Source organism: Rutilus rutilus, assembly GCF_951802725.1.
Source record: "Rutilus rutilus genome assembly, chromosome: 17".
NCBI lineage: Eukaryota > Metazoa > Chordata > Actinopteri > Cypriniformes > Leuciscidae > Rutilus > Rutilus rutilus.
Genome location: NC_140230.1, coordinates 31,292,121 through 31,316,731, shown reverse-complemented (window position 1 = coordinate 31,316,731; position 24,611 = coordinate 31,292,121). Strand labels below are relative to the sequence as shown.

Here is a 24,611-nt window from a genome sequence, read left to right as displayed (position 1 = left end):
AAAAAGTCCGCCCCCAAGATTTGTCAAAACCCTCCATATCATCATATCTTTTGCATTTCTAATTCAAACAACGCCAAACTTGGCACTGCACTTACTCGTGCCCGTAGACACCTGTCAAGTTTGAAATCCATCGGACTAACGGTTCGAGAGATATGCGAATAAGACATCTGACACACAGACAAACAGACAGACAGACAGACAGACAGACAGACGTTTCTGTAATTTATAGATAGATAGATTACAGTCTATGGACTTTACAGTCTAAATAAAAGCCATAGTAAACTCCATAGTGGAGTTCGAGCGGAGTGGTTACGTTTTGAGTTCCACTCCACTCATATTCGGAATTCCAGACCTGTTTTCAGTCTCTTATTTGTTTGGCTATTAAGTTAGCATTAAGTTTGAAGCTAAACGCACGACTTATTTCAGTAAAATTGATGTTTGTCTGCTTGTTTATAGAAATGTATAAAAGCAATATTACACTTGCAATGTTGCTGTACTAAATATCAGCCCGTGGTTAATTCCCTACAACATCAAACCTGCATTTAATAAACCATCAAACGCTAAGGTAACATTTTTAATGTAACAAATTAAAATGATGTATATAGCCTATTTATTTGTTTGTTTATCATAGATTATTTAATATTTAAAGCATAATAATTACGACCAATTATTTTAAAAAAAGTTCTCAAGTTATTTGGTAACGTGTGTGCACATGTTTTTCTTTATCTTCCGCATGTTTTGAATCATCTTCAATGAAATGCAAGATAGTGAGATAAAATATCTCCCTTCATCGAGTGTCAGGGGACAGCAGGGCTCGTTTCATCCGGTGCGCAGGAGGGCAGGGCAGGGGAGGGCCGCTGGCGTCTGGCGTCTCCGCATCCCTGCGCTCCATCATCTGAATGAAGTATCGGGAGGAGGGAGTTTTGGGGTCAGATCCTCCAGATAACCAGGTTCCTGACTGTCTCTGTCATTGCATATAAATCATGGGGGATACGTTGTCTGTCAGACTCCAAGAGAACTGCGCAGGAAGAGAAGACTGCAACCATGATTTTACTCAGACTGTGTGGACTTCTTCTTATAAGCTCAAGACTAATAGGTGAGCCGGGATTTACTTTCCTAACCTTTGAGTTTAATTCAGTATCTCTGTTTCATATTTACTTGCTTTTTAGATACAGTGGGGTCCAAACATGTTTACATATTAATTAAAGCAAATATTAATATTACAGTTTTTATTTTTCAGATTTTTTTGCTGACAGTGTCATGGTAACACTTTACAATAAGGTTTAATTAGTTAATATTAGTTTACTACTTTAGTTCAAATTAATTAAGAATGAACAAGAATGAACAGCATTTATTAATCTATATTAATGCTAATTTGAACATTTACTAATACATTATTAAAATCAAAAGTTGTGTTTGTTAACATTATTTAATGCACTGTGAACTAACATGAAATAACAATGAACAGCTGGATATTTATTAACTAACATTAACAGAGATTCATATGTTTTGTTCATTGGAGTTCATGTCAGTTAATACATAAACTAATGTTAAATAATGAATCTTTATTGTTAAGTGTTACCAATATCATTTGTATTGAAAATGTTAGATTAAATCAGAAAATATTAGCATTTTCAGAAATGTATAAATATAGCTAGCTATTTATCCTGTTTGTTGATTCATTTATTAATTTGTCTTTACCAATTTTTTTAAATTGATGTAGTTTCTCTTGCCGTGAAAATTGCCTCAGATGCTACCATGGCATTCAAAAATGAATTACTCAATCTACATTTAACACAATTATTTCAACAATTACAGATCAATCAATATAAATAATATGCAGTTATAAATGTGCTTACACTTTCTCTTGAGAAGGAGAGATAAGGTTTCCCTTTGAAAAGAAAACCATTACATTGTTGCTCTGTTCTTTGTAGCTGGTTGTCTTTGATCACTTATACAGGAAGAAATATTGCTTTGTAAGGGAAGCCGGTCATTTCCAATGTCCATTTACTCTTTTCCTCATCAGCTGTCCAATATTAGAAGCAGAGCTATTTGTGGTTGTGACGCAGTAAAACAGTGCTTTGGCTTGAAAATAATCAGCATTGCCAGCTGACTTTTTTCTCTGGTTTCACTGCTAAAACTCATGTACAGTGTAAAAATGATTGTTCATGATTTGTGGAATGTGTTTCCTTTCATTTTTAGATGCTAAAATAGACATCATCGCTAGTGACCCAGATGTGGTGGTGGGAAGCAAAGTTCTGCTCTTGTGCAAAGGTCAGTGCGTTTAGTTGTAAAAACTGACTAACGGACACAAAGAATGGCCCCAAATTATATCTGGACACACTTAGAAATGTCTTAATGACTAACAAAATATTAAACTCATATGCAAACAAATGATGCTGTTTGGGGAGCTTGAACTAAGCTGGGCTCAAGATGATTTTTATTGAATGTAGATCAGTTCTTCTCAAGTGTCAACAATATTTGTTTCATTTTGTTTTCATTCATTATTTTTTTTTGCTCTAAAATAAGTGGCACTTAGTATGATGTTTTGTTATCACTGTAAAAAAAATTAAAAAAAGTTGCTGCCTTAAATTTTTAAGTACAATCAACTTGGATGTTTTAGTCATTTCAACTTAAATTATATTAAATTGACTTTAAAAAATGAGTTGAATCTTGTATAACTTATAAAAAAGATGAAAATTGCTGTCACATGTTGTCATAACTTAATGATCATATTGTCACATTTTTTACAGTGTATGTAATGCACTGACATTAATACATTTTCATATGTCCAAATATTTTGGGGGCCTCTGTATATCACGAACAGTCTGTTCCAGTCACAGAGATAAAATGTTACTGTCATAAAATAACCAAGAAGATGTTATTTTCTATTCTTTTCTGTCTTTCTATATGCTGTGGTTCAGCTGATTCAGAGGGAGAAATCACTTGGTTGAAAGATAATGAAGACGTTGATGAAGATCGCCATGAAGTCAAGAAAAATGATGAGTCCTCGAGTTCGCTGAACTTGAACAACATTGAGTTAGGTGACAGTGGAACCTATACCTGTGTGTTTGAAAATGAACACGAATCAAAGAGGAAGACCTACCAGCTTTATGTCTACCGTAGGTTCCTGAAAACTCTTAAAGGAACACTCCACCGTTTTTTGAAATAGGGCTTATTCACCTTCTTTCCCACATTTAGAGGTGGGCAAATGCATTTTTGTCTCAGTGCATGCATTGTTTTAGTTTGACAGGGTCGGCGTTAGCTTAGCTTAGCACAATGAATGGAATCCTTTGTTGCCAGCTAGCATGGCCTGAGTAAAAGTGATAAAAAAAAAAAAAAAAACACCTAATTACTTCTTGTGGCCTGCGTATTCACAACGAGTACAAATAGTGATGCAGATTAACACTAGGCGATTTCCTAGGCAGATATTGACTTGGGACTATATTAGGGGGAAGCACAGGCGAAGCACTGCTGCTTAGGCGAAGCATTGCTGCTTGGACGCAGAGATATCACGCAACACATGAAATGTGAATATGTGGTATGTGAATGTGAGTACAGGTATAATATGGGTCGATCTATACATGCGTCATGTTTAAAATAATCACTTACTCTGTGGACAGTTGTCAATTTGGTCCATTCGGCGTGGGGCTTTTTTTCCAGTTCACTTTATCACACCAGGAAAAAAATAGAGTAAAAGTTACTGCAGGAGGGATCAGCGCCGTGAAATCCTCGGTAGCTGTGACACAACTGTGGGCGCGCTCATCTTGATCTGACGCGCTGAGCCTGGTCATCAACGGCGGTAACTTGTCCCACTCTCCACAGCACAGACATTATTTCAGTCGGGATAGATTGGCATATTCCCCCACACTCACACCACCAGTTCGTGTTGGCTCTCATCCTCACGTCCTCAGGCTGTTGAGCGATCGTGACCTCCTCCTCCTGTCATTCTATTTCCAAAGCACGCAACTCATCTTCTGAAAACTCAGGTATGGTTCTAGCTCTGGCTCTTGACTGTCTGAGAAGTCACCCTCTTTGTCTTTCACAAAATTAGCCATGTTCATTGCCATTCATGTACTGTAGGAAAAATAGCCAGCTACTATTCACGCCGGTATGTTGACGGAAGTCGTGTGATTTCATGTGTTGCGTGATATCTCTGTGCCCAAGTAGCAGTGCTTCGCCTGTGCTTCCCCCTAATATAGTCCCAAGTCAGTATCTGCCTAGGAAATCGCCTAGTGTTAATCTGCATCGCTATTTGTACTTGTTGTGAATACGCAGGCCACAAGAAGTAATTAGGTGTGGTTTTGTTTTATTTTTTTATCACTTTTACTCAGGACATGCTAGCTGGCAACAAAGGATTCCATTCATTGTGCTAAGCTAAACTAGCGCCGACCCTGTCAAACTAAAACAATGCATGCACTGAGACAAAAATGCATTTGCCCACCTATTTAAATGTGGGAAAGAAGGTGAATAAGCCCTATTTCAAAAAACGGTGGAGTGTTCCTTTAATGTTCCGTTATTTTTCCATCAAGCGCTGATTCTCCATAATGATTCTCATGTGAAATTCTGTCCTATAATCAGAAACACCGGACTTTGGCAACACACGGACATACCATGAATTTCTGGTGAACGAGACTGTGACCATTCCCTGCTTCGTCTCTGGGAAGCCCAGGGTGGAGGTCTACTGGTATCGGAACGATCGCATCGTGAATGATGACGGTAGGGGTGGTGGCCATGCTGCAGGTTCTTCCAATCATTTATGTGGTATGGGGGTCTCCTCACCTTCCTAGCTCTCTGTGATGCCTGTAGTTGGCAGAATGGCAGGATGGCGATGGTGGACGAGTCATGATGGGGTGGGAGGGATCTGTGCATTCGCTTTCTGACCGATTTGCAACCAAATCGAGAGATGTTTCTCGCTAGTTTTCGGGGAAACATCGGTGAACAGTTTGATTTAGTGTTTTTTCTTCCTGTCTGTTGGTGGGCATGAGGCCGTAAGAAACAGCTCTGAAACATTCAGTCTTGCCCCATTTCAAGTAAACGCCACCATTGACAACCATAGAGGAACAATTCACCCCAAAATGGAAAGTCAATCATTATTTGCTCACCTCACATTTCTCCTTTGGTGTTTGTTTTGACGTCTTCTTGCATGTTTTGCGACACTTTCAAAGTGAAAGGTACAGTGAGTGTCGCTAACAGCACATTTAGTTTGAATCAAAACTGGCAACATTTGGCAAGCCATACATATGGATATGCTCTGTGGTAAGATCATGCACTATGATAAAAGTGTTTTGTGGTCTTAAACGGATAGTTCAAAATTCTGTCATTAGTTACTCACCCACATGTCTTCCCAAACCCGTAAGACTTTCGTTCATCTTCGGAACACAAATGAATATCTTTTTGATGAAATCTGAGAGCTTTCTGTCCCTCCATTGACAGCTATGCAACTGAAGCTTCAAAAAGTTCATAAAGAGAACGTAAAACTGATCCATATTAATTGAGCGGTTTAGTCCAAATTTTCTGAAGAGACTTGATCGCTTTATATGATGAACAGATTGAATTTAGGCTTTTATTCACATATAAACATTCATCAACGCACACATCAGTTGTGGTAAACAGAAGCTCAAGCATGTGTTCTTGCATTAATGTAGCTACGTAGTTGCGTAGCTGTCAATGGAGGGATCAGAAAGCTCTCAGATTTCATCAAAAAGATCTTCATTTGTGTTCTGAAGATGACCGAAAGCCTTAAGGGTTTGGAACGACATGAGGGTGAGTAATTAATGACAGAAGATTCATTTTTGTGTAAACTGTCCCTTTAACTGTAATCATAATTTGTGTGAACATTGAACGGGAACAAAAGTTGTTGGTGTTTGACAGCCTCTAGTGAAACTGCAGTGAATTAATATCGATAGGGATGTTTTTTGAGTTTTGCAAAAATGTACTGTAGGCAGAGGCACTTTTTTTTTTTCAATGAGGTACGTTGCAAAATAATGACAGAATTTTCATTTTGGGTGAGCTGGCCTTAAGAGTGTGCTTGTGGGCTTTAAAAGGCTTCGCCTCATAATTCTAAAGTTGTAAGATTGCATCTTTGACGCTGATCATGCTCTACCATCCTTCTTCTCTTTGTACAGGCCGAGGTCATCTCAAAATCCTGAATGATAGATCCCTGCAGATTGTGAGAATTCAGCCAGAAGACCGTGGCATCTACACATGTGAAGGCAAGATCAAGGGACGCCCCATAAAAAAGGAACTCCAAATCTCTGTTGTTGTTAATGGTGAGGACGTAGAGGAACTAATCATGTTTGTTCTTAGTGTGGCCAGGGTGAATATGTCCTCTAAAATATCTTTCAATATCCCATCCTCCAGAGCCACCCACCGTACTGATTCATCAGGAGAGAACGAGTGTGTTTGCCGGACCCAATACCAGTGTGTCTATAGTCTGCCTGGTCAAAGGAGTACCCACTCCAATTATTTCATGGAGACTGTATGTACATCAAGAGATAATGCTATCATTTTTCTTTCACGTCTTTTTATATTTGTCAATCTACTTTTGAAATCAAAAGTTTGTCGACGATATGTGAAAATAATCCATCTAGACTACTTCTTAAGGCTCCATTTCAAAACCTAGTGAGCTACTGTACCTCCATAGGCAGCATCAAACCCAGCTAACAAAAATATGTTCTAAGAATGTTTTGCTTACGTTCCTAACGTTGATAACATAATGTTAAGTTATGAAAAAATTGTTCCTGAATGTGCTCCAAAGATTTAAAACATCCAGTTTTTTTTAAATGTCTAAGAAAACTCTTGGATGTAGGGACGTCAATGGAGCCCCTAAAGGGACATGGTGATAGAAAACATATAATATGAGAGGAAAAAAAAATTTCAATGCTTTTGCGTTCTCTTGCAAAACCTTTGCGTTACACAGAGAAACTTTGCATTCCCTCGTAAAACTTTTGCGTTTCCCTGAGAAACTTTGCTCAAAGGTTTTGCATAATTAATTATGTTTTGATATAAACTTTTGTATTCAGTCTAGTAAAAAAATACTGTTTTACCCATAAGCATTGCTATCGTGTTGTTAGTTTAGCAGCATGCTGATGTTAAACTCTATTTAAATCAAGGCAAGGCAACTCACTAGGTTTTGGAACGGAGCCTGTATGTGTTTATTCATATTTTTAGTCTCAGACTGTTTTTGTATATTTAGAGCTTCCTTTTGTCTCTTAGTTGTTAGTCGTCCTCCCATGAGTATATTTGTGTTGTATCAATGAACAATAGTGGCAAAAGACTGAGTTTCTGTATCTCTCCCCTCAGCCCTTCCACCTTTGACGACTCCCGTTACAAATACAACACTGATAAGAGTGTGCTCACCATCTCTGCAGTGACCAGGAGCGATTTTGGAGAGTATGTCTGCATGGCTAACAATAAGATCGGGGAAAACAGTGACACGTTTATTCTGGATGTCTCAGGTGAGACAAGGCCCTCTTAGAAGACTCAAAACTTTGAATAAAGTGATGTGTTTGTACTTGGCTGAAAGCATCGAATGAGGGCAGTTGGTCTGCATAATTTGTTTTTAATCAATACCAAATCTCAACATGATATCAATTGTCACTATTTACGATCTTGATGAATTTTTCAGGTCTGTATGGCCAGTAAGCTCTGTCAATTAGCCCATTCGTGTTGTAAAATGATAAATAATGGCCTTTTTGGATGGCGACACCCATTTTTATGATCCAGTCAATCAATTCCTGATGGATCAAATCAAGACCAGCTTCATATTTTCAGTCAAAATATCCTGTTCACTTTATACATCAAATGGGTTATGAATGGGTTGTGAATGTTGACTTTAAACTGCAGCAAATTTATCTGCTTATGGCTCAACTGTTTTTTTTTCCTCGGCTTTATTTCCTTTTTTTATTTATTTAGTCTAGCCAAAGATTTATTCCAAGGAAATCTTTTTTTCTCCCATGAAGTCAGATGTTTACTATAGTTGCAAACACAGATACGGGGAATGTGATCCCATGCAAGCATCACATTGACACTTTCCAATAGGCCAGACCCAAACAAAACTATTGTAGGATAATGGAAATATTAAAATAGATTTTTATACACAAATGCATGTCTGCAGTAGTTGGCTCGTGTATTTTGTTATTTTATGGTTTAGCTTTCGAAGATTAATTTCATTTCATTTTTGCTTGTTCTATTGATAATTTTCAGAGCGTCCAACTATAACATTGGATCCAAGCAAGCTGACCATTATTCCAGGAGAAACTGGATCTGTGCTCTGCAACGCCACAGGACATCCAACTCCAACCGTACAGTGGGTCAAGAAGGCCACCCAAGAAAAAATGGTGAGGAACATCTAAATAGCTGCTCCATTTCTATTGTTGTTTGCAATTGAAAAAAACTGAAATTATTAATTGGCTTTGGAAATATGTTTAATACAATCAAATATTGTCTTAAACCAGTGGGAATAAATGGGAAATGGAGTATAATTGGATTGTAATTTTCTGTGATGGTGGTGACGACGAGGGGGGATTCTGTATCTACAGGAAGTGTGACCCACGTTCAGTACTTTTCTCTTAATTACCTCTTCCTGTCTCTTATTGTCTTTCCTGTTTGCATGGACATGTGTGGGCAGACGAGTGTGGAGGGATCTGAGCTGATTCTTGAAAATGTAGTGCCCTCTGATGGTGGCTTGTACTCCTGCATAGCCAGCAACACGGCGGGCACAGCCACTGAGGACTTCCAGCTGATAAGTAAGGCTCTTTTAGTGGCTTCAGGAATTTGAACTCCAAGAATAAGTCTGTCTTCACCATACATGTGTATATATATATATATATATATGTATATATGTGTGTGTGTATTTATTTTTATATATATATATATATATATATACATATATATATAATGGTGAAGCAAACCAAAGTTTGTTAATATATATTTATTTTGGCATAAACTTTCTATATTGCTTCTTCTCATTAATAACTTCTCTCCCTCTCTCTCACAAGCCTGGCCTGGGACACCCGCTCAGTTCAGTGTGTCCTCAGGGTCCTCATCTTCTCTCCTCATCCAGAGGGTCTCAGTGCTGGATGGAGGGTCCTCTATTACCCAGTACATCCTCCAGTGGAAGAAACCGTCCGAAGAAACCTGGAGTCAAAGTTTCGTCAAACCCACAAGTAAATAAGTGACTATGAGAAGTGTAGTTTATATTTTGATGCTTTTTTAAATTTGAATGTGTGATGAAAAAACGTATATTTGTAGATCCCCTGGTGTTCAAGGGCCTTGAGCCGTACACAGAGTACTCAGTTCGTTTCGCGGTCAAAAACTCGCATTACCAGGGGAACTTCTCCACAGAACACATGATCTTCACACAGTCCCAACGTGAGTATCAGCAGGATTCTCTCCGGTCTGTTCACTTCATCTGCTGCTTATCCACCATTTTTGATGTTGATAGCTATTATGAATTTTATATGAAATGAGATCTCCCACAAAATCAGTGCAGAAAATGTTAAAACATCTGCAGATTAATTGGTCTACAGTCCCAAAATCAGTTTTTAATAATGATAAGACATTTTATTGCAGTTGATTTTGTGTCATGCTGTCATTCTTGTCATGCATAAATGCCTGTTTGCTCATCACATATGTTCATGATTTGCTTTCGCTGCCCATTCTTTCTCATTCCTGCTTGACGATGACCATTCTCCATGCAATACGACCTGCTCCTGGTCCCGGGGCCCGTCCGTTGCCTTATTCTCACCTTCCTTTGTAGATGGTAAATCAAAGTTTTGAATGCATACATCTCCAGTTGATAGGCTAAAACAAAAGCCTAATTGTTTACTGTGATATAGAAGTGTGAAAATGAGTTTACCTGCATGGTTTCAATGCTGAAGAAAGTGGAAAAAACTGAAAATTGCTAGGTTTCCTTCAGCATGAAATCAATGTTGGTCGGCTGAACTCATACATCTATACTGTAGTGAATGATTTTGGAGCTTATCCACTGGATTGTCAATTACTTAAGTGTGACACTGACATACCCTAATAACTTAATATAACTAATATTCACATTGATCTTAATGTTCTGTTTATTTGCCCATGACTAGTTTGTGAAAATATTACTATCATTTCCTTTAAACTTAACAAAAACACTGTCCATTTCAGTTCAATGGTTCAAAACACTGATTCAGTGATTCATTCTTCACGCTAGTCTTCCTTGTGTTTATTAAGTGAATTAGTATCCAAAACATGCATTTACTATTTTTAACTAGATTTTTACTGTATTTTAGTTATTAAATTAAACATTTTGAATAATTTAAGAAATTAGCTGTTTAAGGGCAAATTCATAAATATCAATATATGCACTACTGGTCAAAAGTTTGGGGTCATTAGGATTTTTTTTTTTTAAAGAAATGAAAGCTTTTATTCAGCTGCATTAGACTGCAAAAACATTTATAATGTAACTACTATTGATTTCTTTTTCAATGAAATACTGTTCTTTTGAACTTTCTATTCACCAAAGAATCCTGAATTTTTTTATCACTGTTTCCACAAAATATTAAGTAGCAAAAACCTTTTTTTTTTTACATTGATAATGAAATGTTTCTTGCGCATTAAATCAGCATATTAGAATGATTTCTGAAGGATCATGTGGCACTGAATAATGATAATAAAAATTCAGCTTTAGATCACAGGAATAAATTACATTTTAAAATATAATCAAATAGAAATCAGTTATTTTAAATGATACAATATTACTGTTTTTACTGTATTTTTGATCAAATAAATGCAGCCTTGGTGAGCATAAGAGACTTACAAAACTTACCAACCCCAAACTTTAGAATGTTAGTGTACATCAAATATTGTCAAAATAAAGTTGAAAATATCATGAAGAAAATCTATGGAGGTAGATTTGTGTCTTTATTATTCAATCAAAAAAAAGGTTGCTTCAATCAAAAAATATATTTTCAATCAAAAAAAACCGTTTCAATCAAAGAAAAAAAGTGTTTGAATGCAAAAATATATTTGAGACTCAAAAAAATGCATTTGAACACTATTTTTTTTTGCTTGAAAATGTTTTTTTTGATAGAAGTGAAGGTTTTTTTGTTTGAAGCAACTTTTTTGATTGAAGTATTGTTGTTTTGTGTTTGGGCCATATTATGGGTAGGACATTTGTGTCTTTATAATTCAATCAAAAAAGAAGTTGCTTCAAACAAACAAAACATATTTTCAATAAAAAAATCACTTCAATCAAAAAATAAACCTTTTCAATCATAGAAAAAATGTTTTTGAATGCAAAAAAATATTTGAGATTCAAAAAATTGCACTTGAACACTTTTTTTTTTGATTGAAAATGTTTTCTTTGATTGAAGTAATCTTTTTTGTGTTTGGACCATGTTATGGGTAGGACATTTGTGTCTTAATTATTCAATCCCAAAAAAGTTGCTTCAATCAAAAAAAAAACATTTTCAATCAAAAAAAAATAATTTCAATCAAAGAAAAAACTGTTTAAATGCAAAAAAAAAAAAAATCATTTGAAGTGTTTTTTTTTTATTGAACTTTCTTTTTTTTTGAATGAAGTGAAAAAAGTTTTGAAGTCGTTTTTTTTTTAAATCATTTTGACACAAACGTACCGCAGTGGGGGCGGGTGCTTCCCCATTGGTCAGACATGCTTGAGTGACAAGTGTCTACACCAACGACGTCTTTCTGACAAGCAAGTCATGGTCGCCACTCGCCAGCGAGCCAGGAAGCAGTGGTGGAGTTGTTGGTAAGTAGATAAAACCGTATTAAAATGATTGGTGTCACGTTATTAGCCTACTCTGTTTGATATTTCGATTAAACATACAGCTTGCTAACTTAGCTCACGTTGACTAATTTGTGTGATGGTGTTAGATATCTGACGCCTCATATTGTCAGGCAGGCTAGCAGGGTGCGCTAACGGCTAATTGAATTGTTTATTTCACTTAAGTAACGTTACAGAGGCTTGCTATGTGCTAGTGCTATATTGTGTTATAATACGTAACGTCATTAGTGGTCAAACAACAGTCCACAGGCCAACTGTTGCCCACAGCGCTGCCTGTTTAGCAGCAACAGGTCATGCAGAGCCTGAGTCTATCTTCTCACACAGCCCACAGGATTACAGCTATTTGACCGTCCCGCTCTCTCTCTCGCTCACGGGTAGTGGTCTCCCCACCATCACAGTCAAATGCTCGCAGACACAGAGGCAGATGCTGTTATTTTGAGAGCGGGGCTTACATATGCCGTCCCGTACGGAAAATAATGTTGCATACCACCGGTAACATGAATATATATTCCGTTGCTCGGTGCGCAAACTAGCTGTGTCAGGCATTATTTATAAGTAGCCTAATGTCCTGCACTAGCCTGGGTGCCAGCCCGAACCCCGCCCACAATATTTTTTGGTCGGGAAGTTCGGTCTGGACTCGCTCCGTTGAGGAGCTATTATGCCCGAACAAAAATTGTTCGGACCAATCAAATTGTCAGGGCGGGCTTTATACGATGATGGACAGATGAGCAATGCAACGTAATCGTCCACGTCACCAAAGAGCGCTTGATTTGAATTAGTTTACAACAAAGACGACTGCTGCTGGAGAATTGAGATTTCACGAGTTCACATTTACAAATAAGTCAGATAGAATAAATGCGTTTATAAGATTTCACACAAATAAGTCGATAGAATAAATGCGTATATGACGTGCTGTCCGAGGAGAGGGCTGTGGGCTCGGTAGCCATACTCCCCCGTATTCCTGGTTGTGAGAGAACAAGACAAGAGTGAGGATTCGGGGTGGTGGAGGGATGCTGAAAAACTGTCAAGGAGTGTTAGGTAAGTTTACAGAGTGAATATGCTTCCTCATGCTGATAGATAGGGTAACGTTAGACATGGTATTGTTTGATGACAAGTTTATATTGGATTGATTATTTGTACGTGCTCCTCCCGAACTTTGTTTATGAAACATCATGTGTAGATTCCGCCATCGCGTCTGTTCATTTTAAACATCTTAAACATATCGACAGCGCATTCATTTTAAAAGAGGAACAGAGAGCCGCGACATTTTGTTGGTTGAAAATATGAATGAAGAACATGCGTCATTTACTCCGTTGCTCTGATTGGTTGTAGGTCTATCCAATTGAGTGCAGAGTTTTTTTTTTTCCTGGTTTGGTTGAGACACGCCCCATAATCAAATCTCTATGGAAAAGTATCAGACTCACATTCTGACTAGAATTGAGTATGACGACGTCAGGCTAGTCCTGCACAACTCCACATGGAAAACTGGCAGTTCAATGAAGTGATGCTTATTGTCTGACATAGTGTACAAGTAGTTACTAGCTTAAAGTATTGTGCCAATAATGATCCTTCTGGTAAATTTGGCATTCAGTTGAGACACAAAAGCTCTTAGTTTAATGAAAATCTTTGGAAAAGAAGACAAGATGGTTTGTTTAATTAGTATTCATTTATTTATATTTCTAATATCATATAGTATTGTCCTGTCAACCCATTACAAGTCTTGCCTTATTCAGTGTTGATTTATTGACATGTTTATGTAAGATGTTTTATAACTGAATGCCAAATTTACCAGAAGGATCATTATTGGCACAATACTTTAAGCTAGTAACTACTTGTACACTATTAGGCTACTTATAAATAATGCCTGACACAGCTAGTTTGCGCACCGAGCTAATTTGTATTTGTAAACTGTATTTGATCGCTCTCAAAATAACAGCATCTGCCTCTGTGTCTGCGAGCATTTGACTGTGATGGTGGGGAGACCACTACCCGTGAGCGAGAGAGAGAGCGGGACGGTCAAATAGCTGTAATCCTGTGGGCTGTGTGAGAAGATAGACTCAGGCTCTGCATGACCTGTTGCTGCTAAACAGGCAGCGCTGTGGGCAACAGTTGGCCTGTGGACTGTTGTTTGACCACTAATGACGTTACGTATTATAACACAATATAGCACTAGCACATAGCAAGCCTCTGTAACGTTACTTAAGTGAAATAAACAATTCAATTAGCCGTTAGCGCACCCTGCTAGCCTGCCTGACAATATGAGGCGTCAGATATCTAACACCATCACACAAATTAGTCAACGTGAGCTAAGTTAGCAAGCTGTATGTTTAATCGAAATATCAAACAGAGTAGGCTAATAACGTGACACCAATCATTTTAATACGGTTTTATCTACTTACCAACAACTCCACCACTGCTTCCTGGCTCGCTGGCGAGTGGCGACCATGACTTGCTTGTCAGAAAGACGTCGTTGGTGTAGACACTTGTCACTCAAGCATGTCTGACCAATGGGGAAGCACCCGCCCCCACTGCGGTACGTTTGTGTCAAAATGATTTAAAAAAAAAACGACTTCAAAACTTTTTTCACTTCATTCAAAAAAAAAGAAAGTTCAATAAAAAAAAAACACTTCAAATGATTTTTTTTTTTTTTGCATTTAAACAGTTTTTTCTTTGATTGAAATTATTTTTTTTTGATTGAAAATGTTTTTTTTTTGATTGAAGCAACTTTTTTGGGATTGAATAATTAAGACACAAATGTCCTACCCATAACATGGTCCAAACACAAAAAAGATTACTTCAATCAAAGAAAACATTTTCAATCAAAAAAAAAGTGTTCAAGTGCAATTTTTTGAATCTCAAATATTTTTTTGCATTCAAAAACATTTTTTCTATGATTGAAAAGGTTTATTTTTTGATTGAAGTGATTTTTTTATTGAAAATATGTTTTGTTTGTTTGAAGCAACTTCTTTTTTGATTGAATTATAAAGACACAAATGTCCTACCCATAATATGGCCCAAACACAAAACAACAATACTTCAATCAAAAAAGTTGCTTCAAACAAAAAAACCTTCACTTCTATCAAAAAAAACATTTTCAAGCAAAAAAAAATAGTGTTCAAATGCATTTTTTTGAGTCTCAAATATATTTTTGCATTCAAACACTTTTTTTCTTTGATTGAAACGGTTTTTTTTGATTGAAAATATATTTTTTGATTGAAGCAACCTTTTTTTTGATTGAATAATAAAGACACAAATCTACCTCCATACAAATCCACCCAGCCCTAAGATCAACCCGTTACACTGTTTCTTTGTTCTCGTCTGATGTTTCTTCTTTCCCTCATTTAGGGGAACCCGACAGCCCTGTTCTTTCTCTGAACGAGAAAGAGTTGGAGAAGAACTCTGTCTCCATCCCCATTAAACAGCTGAAAGACGGAGGCTCTCCCATCCTACACTACGTTGTACGCTACAAAGGGGTCAGTCCGAATCACTTTATCGTATCTTTCATGTTTTTTTAATTAAATATGTGAAGTACAAGCCTTATATCAGTGTAAAATGTGCCATTTCACATTTCATTTCTTTATACAATAAAATTATCTTATCTTATCATTTCGAATAGAACAAGGAGAATGAGGAATGGACTGAAAATGAAATTCCTGGAAACTCCAGCAGAATCCAGCTCCATGATCTCCAGTACAACGCTGAATATCAAATGGAAGTTTATGCAGTAAACCACAACGGCTCCTCCAGCTCTGCCAAAGTTAACTTCACCGTCCCACAACCTGGTAGGATTGATTAGAGCGAGCCAAATGTTATTATGTATTATATGCTTAAATGCAAACTCTTTAGTGAAATCAACTGATTCCCCTTTCTTTCTCTTGCAGTCAGTCAGCCGATGCTAGGGAAAGGTGGTGTGGTGGGAATAGTAATGTTCATCTTCTTGGTGCTGATAGTATCAGTAGATGCTTTCTGTTGCTACACCAACCACTGCGGCCTGCTTAATTTCCTCGCTCGTAAACTATTTGGACACAACATGCCAGAGTCTAAAGGGATGGATGAAGAGGCGAATAATTCAACTGGGTAAGATAACTTCATCCTTCGATGTTTGTGTTGCAGAGATGCACAATACGATTGTTCTTAGTTTTCCTACAAAGAGCCATTGTTTGCACATAATGTTAGATCAGGGTGATTGCATATAGTTCTTTAAAGGAATAGTTCACCCCAAAATGTTGTCTCTCGATTTCAAAAGACAATTTTATACAAGAAAAGTGGATGTAAAAAAAAGGACAAATAGCACCATAAAATTATAAAGTTAATCTACAAGACTTGTACACTAAGTCTTATGACTTTATATGATAGCTTTGTGTGAGGAAAAGTCCTTACATCACTTTCATTTTTGGGTGAACTATTCCTGTATGTACAGTATATATACTACAAAAATTGGCCGAAAAGTAGAAATAATTGAATTTGTATAAAAAGCTGATTATAACTGAAATGATGATAACACACAGCATTATGGTTGACAGAATTAAGGTTATACAAAGTGTAATGTAATAAGACAAACTAACAATAAAGAATAAAATATTTTTGCAGTCTTTTCAAATCTTGGTTAATGTTAAATTATATATAGCCTAATTCTATTTTATATAAATAAATAAATAATAAAATGTTTTTATTAATGAATTTTTACCATTTTTTATTTAAGTGTCAATAAAAAAAAAACAATTATTTAAGTGTCCCTTATTTATTATTATATTTTGACATGAGTCAATGAATCTTCCAGTGTTTTTTAAACAGTGTTTTTCATCTATAAGTCCAATTTTCGAGGTTTTTATTTAGACAGATCTACTGTTTGCTGTGTGTGATTTCACCGCTCTAAGCTTCAGTCCTCATGTGTCCTTTGATACAGAGACATGAAGCTGAGCGGTCTAACGCTTCCACGAGGCAGCATCCCAAAGCTTCAGGCACCCAATGGGGCAGTGAATGGCGTTCATTCAGAGGTCACGTGTGACAAAGCGCCTCTTACCAAATTCGAGTAGGTGCCAATCTCAAAGGGCTGAATGCTGCTTTGCTTCAAAGCTGTCATTCACAAAAAAATGGCATGTGGGTTTTTGTGTTATGCACCCTGACTTAAAGGACTAATTCACCCAAAAATTACCATTTTGTCATCATTTACTCATCCTCAAGCTGTATTTGACTTACTTTAGGAGATGTTAGTCAAAATGTCTGAGCTTATGTCTTCCTTTAGTATACGCGACACTAGGTTTTCCTTTGCTTTTTTGCGTACAGACAACAACATTGTAAAAATGATCCCCATTCACACGCATCCACGAGAATGACTAAAAACGCTGTACTCTGCTGCCAGGCCAGTAGTTGGCGCTGTCACTTTGTAAAGAAACACTACGTGTCTTTAGAATGAACATGCAACATGCATGCGCATGATGTCACCGTTTTCACAAATTCGCATTTTTGTAGTTTACAAAGAGACGATAATGGTATTGTTTTCAAAAACTTGCTCTTTGAAACCCGTTTTTAAAACTTTTCTTTTTAGTTGAAAATGGCGTCGGTTGCACAGATCCAAAAAACATAAAATACCATTAAATAGTAAACAATGAGTAAATGATCACAGAATTTTCTTTTTTTGGAGAACTATTCCTTTAAGCCATGATATAACTTACTCGTATTGCCATTTTTCAACCCATGTCCCACAAGTTTTATTCTTTTTTCAATTATCAATTCCCCCTGAAAAAAAGTAAAACAATTCAGCTGCCTAATTAACCCAGAAAGCAGCTTTTTGTATTCTGTATCATTTGCACTGTAGAAATAATGATATATTCCCTCTTTTCTGTAGGAAGAAAGCAGAATCTGATGATCCAACAGGAGAGGCGTAGAAGAAGAGATTATACAGGAGACAATTTAAATTCACTGAGTGAAGAAATTTCACACAAATCTCGAGACATCCGATTGTGAGCTTAAGGGTGAAGTGTGTCTTTTTTCTTTTTTGTGTGTGAAAATACTATACATAATCCATTTGTAGTCCATGAAGGTTTAAACACTATGGCTCTGTGGTGCTATGAAAACATTGCTGTGTTTGTTTGAGCATCTCAACGGGCCCAACATCGCAAGAACGGCTCAACCAATAGTGTGAGATTTGGGCGGAACTATCTGTTGGTCCGACCAATCACAGATGGGGGAGTTTTCAAAAAGATGAAAAAAATTCGAGCACAGAAATGGCACGCTTGACCTTAAAGTGATGTAGTCTGGAACAAATATATAAACATCATGAAAGACGACTGTTATTTGCAGGAACACGTTCGAGATTTAGATTATGCTTGTTATTAAATGTAGGATGTTGAAAGCATTATCAGTGTGATCTAGCACAGAAGATTCTGTACATGACAAATGCTGCTTGAGCTGAATGTATGTTCAGTAGTGAGCAGATGAATGCAGAATGCAGCTAAGTATAATATGATGTTGATATTTTGGAGTATAAAATGAATGTCATAATGGGAGCATAATATTTCGCAGACGCATCACTATTGTTAATTTATTGCGCATTTAACCTATGCTTGTATAGTTTGTATAAAATCTTGATTAAAGGAGTTTAAAGGGTTTGGCATGATGATGAGTGAATGATGACAGAATTAAAAAATTTATGTGAACAATAATAAAAAGGAACCATTTTAATATAGATATAACTTTGCATTTTATTTGTAAGTGTTATTTCTAAATCATATATTGTTACATAAATACACTGTGTATGTTTTTTTAGTTTTTTGGGGGGGGGGGTCAAGTGACGTTAATCGTGGATGTAAATACAGATGCATGCATAAAGATGTACATATAGATTTATTAATGATTTTTTTACCTTCACTGTACATTGTATATATCATTTCTTTAATGCTTTTATACTCATTCTAATGTTTGAACCTATGGTGATTTTGTACTCAGTGTAAATGCATTCACAACTATTTCTTTTAAATAAAAAGAGAAAAATATCTACAACACCTGCTTACTAAAGCTCATTATTCTTGGTCAGAGGGTGCAGGGTTTGCTAATTCCTCTTAAGTGGGTTGCCTACTGCTCACTCATACAAAAAAGTGTAGTTTATTTAGCCACTTCCTTACAACTTGCCAAGTCAGTGATAGACAGAAATCAAAAGGTCTTCAGATGATGTGCCTACTGCTCCGTTCATATGCGCCTTTAGTTTGACCTATCCTGGACACAGAGCTGCGGTAGCACCAGCCTCCTCATAATCTACTAAAATAATGATTTCAGAAAACTTCAGAATAAATCAAGATGTAACATTTATTTGTCAAGTAAAAATGTACCATGCCAATTACACAAGTAAATGATTAAAAGCCAATTCAGAAATAATAAATACATAACATCAGTTACTCAAAGATGACTCAAAAAGTAAGCAATGCATTCCTGACAGAGACACACAGTGGTGTGTAAGTGTTTTCCAACGGGAAAACACTGAAACAGCACTGTATGGGGGATGTTCCTGGTTAAAGGTTCCCAAAGACTGCTCTGTCACCTACACTGTAAAATATTTCCAGACTTTCACAATATTTAACTGTGTTTTATTACAGTAAAATACTGTTTTAATTGATTTACTGTAAACAATTGTAATTTCACAGTAATGTGGATTCGCACACTGACTTTTTACTATCTGCTGTGATATGACAGCAAATTACTGTAAAAAAAATAGGCTGTTCAGCTGAGAACGAAGACCCCACCCAGATAGCAAGCACAGTTGGGCCAACGGCTTTTTCTGTATGGGCCAGCCTGAGCCTCGCTGAAATCAGTTGTAATGGTGTCAGGTCCATACTCGGTGTTGCTGTGTGTACCTTCGACCCGAGTTCGTTTTGTCACAAGCGGGCCACGAAAAAACTGAAGAAAAAAAAAGATTTTGGCGGTTAAATCCTGAGGATGATCCAACAGACGCGTCGCAGACCATTTCGTTTCCGAGAGGAATCATTCAGCTGAAAAAAACGGGTAAGTAATTTAATTCATTTATTGTTCTATTGTTTGATGTTTTAATTGAGATGGTTTGCGATGGTAATTAGGCCTTCGTAACATCAGAATACCCATTCGGTCGCGGAGATACGGAGTGTTGATGAAAAGGCCTAACGTTACGGTTTCATTTTAGGATGATTGTGTATTTGTTTTATTAGAAAAACTGCTGAGCTGGATCCAGTGCACTGTAATGTTGGCTAATGAAATTATATTTAGTAGTTATATTCCATTTTGTTTGCTAAAATTTAGTCAGTTATTTCGTGTTTTTCAACGAGTGATTATCGAATCATAGGAGTCGGACTATGCTTTCGGTGCATAGATTTGATTCACTAACATTTCAAAAGAGTCATTTACTTGTGAATCGAACTACACTGACCACCACGCTGCTGCATAACACCCGCGGAGACAACTCATTATACTGTATGTACAATCTGAAATTAAAAGACTTATTTTGTTGTAGCTAACACTTCTGTGGGGAGCTCCGAAACGTGAAAGCGTTATAGATAAGTGCAGCTTATTAATTCTTTGTCTTTTGCTCGACTTTTGTTATTGAATGTTACGTTAACGTCAACGTAATTTGCTTTAGAGCAGGTGCACTTTAGAGTGAAAGAAAAAATGAAAGAGTATATATCACTGTATATTGCGATTAAAATGGTTTAACATTTTACTGCAGTGGGGATATATGATGATTATGAGCGAACATACTAACTTAATTGATGTTTATCTGATCGCACTGTTTGGAATCTGACACCAACAGTTTTTGCAGTCTTGGTTACACTTTATAATAAGGTTTTATTTGTTAATATTAGTTTTCAACATTAGTTAACAGAGTAACCATGCGTAATACTTCAAAATGTATTAATCTTAGTTCATTTTCATTTTGACATTTAAAATAAAACAGTATTTGTTAACATTAGCACTGTGAACTACAAGAACAAACATTGAACAGTTGTATTTGTATTAACTAATGTTAACAAATACTGTAACAAATGTATTGGTAATATTAGTTAACACATTAATGTTAACAAATGAGACCTTATTGTAAACTGTTACCGATATTTTGCATATACTGCTGCGTGAACTCTGACAACAACATTTATCAAACCTATGCACATTAAAAACGAATGCTTAAGATTTAATAATGACTTCACAATATGTATTGCTTTATTTAAAAGATGCAGTTCAGAGAAACCCTGACAGCTAATGCTTCTGAAATGGAGGTCGAGGGATCATGGACTGGTGGATCCAGCCGTCTAACTGGCAGTAGATCGAGGAGCAGACACAAGGTAAGTCTTCCTAGTGTTGATCAGGAGGCAGACACACTCTGGCAGTTTAAATCTATATTAAAAACACACCTCTCTAACCTAGCATAAACATAATACATTTATATCATTAAAATCCCTATAATCCTATATAATTCAAAAAGGATTGTTAGGCCGCATAAATTAGCTCAACCAGAACCGGAAACACTTCTCATAACAATGAACAATGGCATTTTTGCTAATGTTAGTCTCTCTGTCTCATTCTTATCCCGAGGTTACTGTTGTCAGCCGGATCTAGTCCGTATCCAGATCAGATGCTCTACCTGCACCCTAAGATGAACACAGTGAGCCCTGAATGTCAGAAGAGACCATGACAACTAGACGAGACCTAGAAACAAACGCCTGTCAAGACCTTGTTGACACAACAGTCATCGGCACAGTCATCGTATCAGATCCACGAGAACCAGACCAGTCCTCCACACAGACCCAACGGCCAGCTTCAACTCCTCTCCCACCAATTGCCAGCGTGATCTTATGAAGGTAAAAGAGTAGCAAAACTCGAGATTAGATGTGAATTTGAGAACTTGTACAATTAATATTTGTACTTGTACACTAAAATTTACACTCACATCTCCAATGTGAAAACTTGTTGAATGTTGAGATCAGCACTTGCAGAAAATAGTCACAAACATGCATTCTGAATTTTAAGCTGCAGATAGTTACAAATGTAAAAGTCATTCACAGAAATACAATGACAGACACAAACTTGTATTCTTTCATTCACATTCGCAGCACAACCTCAATTAAGCACTTCTCAAATCTGCCATTGCAATATCAAATCTTCACACATTGACTTTTGCAACTTTTTTTGCGATATATTAGATGCGTAACTAACTTTTGCATTTTCAAACTCAGTGGCAGTAAGAGAGATAGGCGCGGCAATTTGAAATGGCAGATTTGAGAAGCTGGAAGTGCCTAATTTAGTGTATACTGGGAATGTGAATGAAAGAGTACAAGTTTGTGTCTGTCATTTTATTTCTGTGAATGACATTTTAACATTTGTGACTATTTATCTGCAGCTTAAAATTCAGCTGGTCCAAAATGCATATTTAGGCTGCATCAAAATAATCCACACGATTCTAGTCGACAAATAAAAGTCTTCTGATCTGAAACGATTGATCATTTTTATAAACAAAACGATAATTATGTAGTTTTTAACTGCAAACGCTCACCTTTTCCATCGCTCTGTGATGTGCACTTGGTCACGTGTCTTGTAATCGCATTACGTTACGCTTTTGCAAGCGTGCATTGCATTTCTTTAATTAAACTATCACTTTTTGAAGTTTAATAATCCTATTTCACTCTATATCATGACTCTTGTTTTTCTGTCCATAACATTAAGACTATTTTTAAAACGCCTTATGTTAAAGGGTGCTCATTCCTGTTCCTGGATATCTGTCCCAGCAACAGGACCAGCACCTCTTACCTAAGGTATTTTGCATGTGCTGTTGTGATCAGCAAATGTGGAAAAACTTAATGGATTATTGAAAAATAATCACTGTAAAATATATTGTGAAGTTAGACTGCTTTTTCAAATTTATAAAAATAAATAGGGAATCTATCAGACTCTGAAATGTAACTTTTTTACTTGTCGTCTTAGGTGCTTCCTGGGCATCAACCTTGATACAGGATCTAAATCCAAAAAGAAGCAGGGTGGCATTGATCAGCAAGTTTGTTCTCTATTGTGAAAACTTGTGGATTTTGAATGGATGGCAAAGCAGATTTTGTGCTTTTTTTCCATTTGCTCCAGTCATTGTTGCCTCTCTTCATTTTCACCTGCCATTGCCACTGAATATTTTGGACTGCCCTTATGGTTGAGACCTTCTACCTGGCTATTGTTTTGGATTTTCCCTGTGTTTTTTGGACTGATAATCTCGTTGCCTACTCCTGCCTGCTCTCACACTTAATCTGCCTCATCCTTCTGGGGTCGCTGCCAGTATAAATGAATAAACAGTTTTGTTTTTTGGGTCCTTACCCATTACCTGACCTGTGCACATTCATAAGGTAAAACACACATTCACAAGCCAACATGCATTCAACATACATACACATTCACCTTTACCAGTTCTTGTGTCATTGCATTTGGAAGAATTAGAATTAGAATCTGTGTTCTGAGAATAGTGTCAGTCAAGTTAGAGTTTGGGATGCAGTCCTAACAGCTTAATGCAACATGTTTGTTATGATATTATTGTATCAATTGTAAAAAATAAAACAATTGAGGAAAGCATTGTTTAATCTTGTTTTTTTTATTACTACTTTTCTGTGATCACATTGCATTGCTGTATTTAATTGTAACTTTACAGTTAATTACTGGCTACTAATTGCATTACTTTTACAGCCGAAACACAATAAATCACTGTGAAATTACAGTAATAATGTGATATAATTAACTGTGAAATCACTGTGCACAAGTGTAATTTTACTATAATTTACATTAAATTTCTTACTGTAAATTACTGTGAAAGTAATGCAATTAGTAGCCAGTAATTTACTGTAAAATCACAGCAGAATTTTTTACAGTGTACCCTTAAATACCCAGACCAGAACAAAAGGGTTGTACCAATATTTTTGGGTCAATTCATGTACCCCAGGGGGTAGCACCTGGTTTTTGGGGAGAGGGGAGATGTCTTGAAGAGACATCACCCAGAGAGGAGAACAGGTCTCCTAAGTTCTCAATCTTTCTCATTAAACCAATGACTGCAATGAAATTAAGACCATTTTTCCAATCGCACTGAGACATTTAAAATTATACCAAACATGAAAAGGAAAAACAATAGATTCACAAGATACATCATATGTGATATATAGACATTCTTAGTGAACTTTTGGTGACTTGACTCAGGGGGAAGGATGGAGGGGGATGCAGAGATAAGGAAGGAGAAAAGTTTGGACAGGACAATGTCCTGTGCTCTGTCTTTGCTATCTTCTGTCCAGGGTGTGTTTTATGGCTTTATCGCAGGGTGAGTTTTGTCTTAGCAGGAAAATCAGTTCTTACAGACGGCCCCTGGCCCATTGGGACAGATTTAGATTGGCCTAATGGGACATTTTTGGACATTTTTCTGTTTCCACATTTTCAGTGTTATTTTCTGAGTGTTCATAGGGCTGACCCCTGTAGTTTGCAGCGTTGGTCGATTGGTGCAGGAATTCAGTCGTCACCTGAAATAACAGCATTAAGACAAGTTGAACATTAAAATGAAAGCATGGCAGAATGCATGGATGCTGCAGCAGCTGGATAGGATGTCACATGACCCTCTTGGCCGGGTTTGCTTCCACCTGCACTTGGTTGCAGTGGTGTTCAGTCTGTGGAATGACTTGTTGTATCAAGTCTGTTTGCGTTGGTCAGCATGATCAGAAAGTGTCAGTGGAAAGTGTCATTATAACGCTTTGCGGAAACATCTGTGTCCTCCCTAGGATGTTTTAACTGACCCTTTGAGAAGTCCTCGGTCACCTTCAAGCAGAAGGTTTGGTTTGCCGGGCAG

The 24,611-nt window shown here is 36.8% G+C and overlaps 1 protein-coding gene across 1 annotated transcript; it reads left to right on the top strand.

The window, feature by feature from the left end:
* Positions 1-874: 874 nt before the first annotated feature.
* Positions 875-23,359, top strand: LOC311276016 (neural cell adhesion molecule 1-like). The gene is made up of 20 exons (XM_084385435.1): positions 875-1,096; positions 2,203-2,274; positions 2,925-3,122; positions 4,582-4,719; positions 6,129-6,272; positions 6,364-6,481; positions 7,306-7,460; positions 8,209-8,342; positions 8,633-8,750; positions 9,003-9,170; positions 9,256-9,375; positions 15,137-15,264; positions 15,408-15,573; positions 15,673-15,868; positions 16,698-16,823; positions 17,640-19,789; positions 20,986-21,096; positions 21,347-21,612; positions 22,503-22,563; positions 22,733-23,359. The coding sequence occupies exons 1-16, from the start codon at positions 1,045-1,047 to the stop codon at positions 17,677-17,679; spliced, it is 2,073 nt and encodes a 690-aa protein (XP_084241561.1). The 5' UTR covers positions 875-1,044; the 3' UTR covers positions 17,680-19,789; positions 20,986-21,096; positions 21,347-21,612; positions 22,503-22,563; positions 22,733-23,359.
* Positions 23,360-24,611: the final 1,252 nt, after the last annotated feature.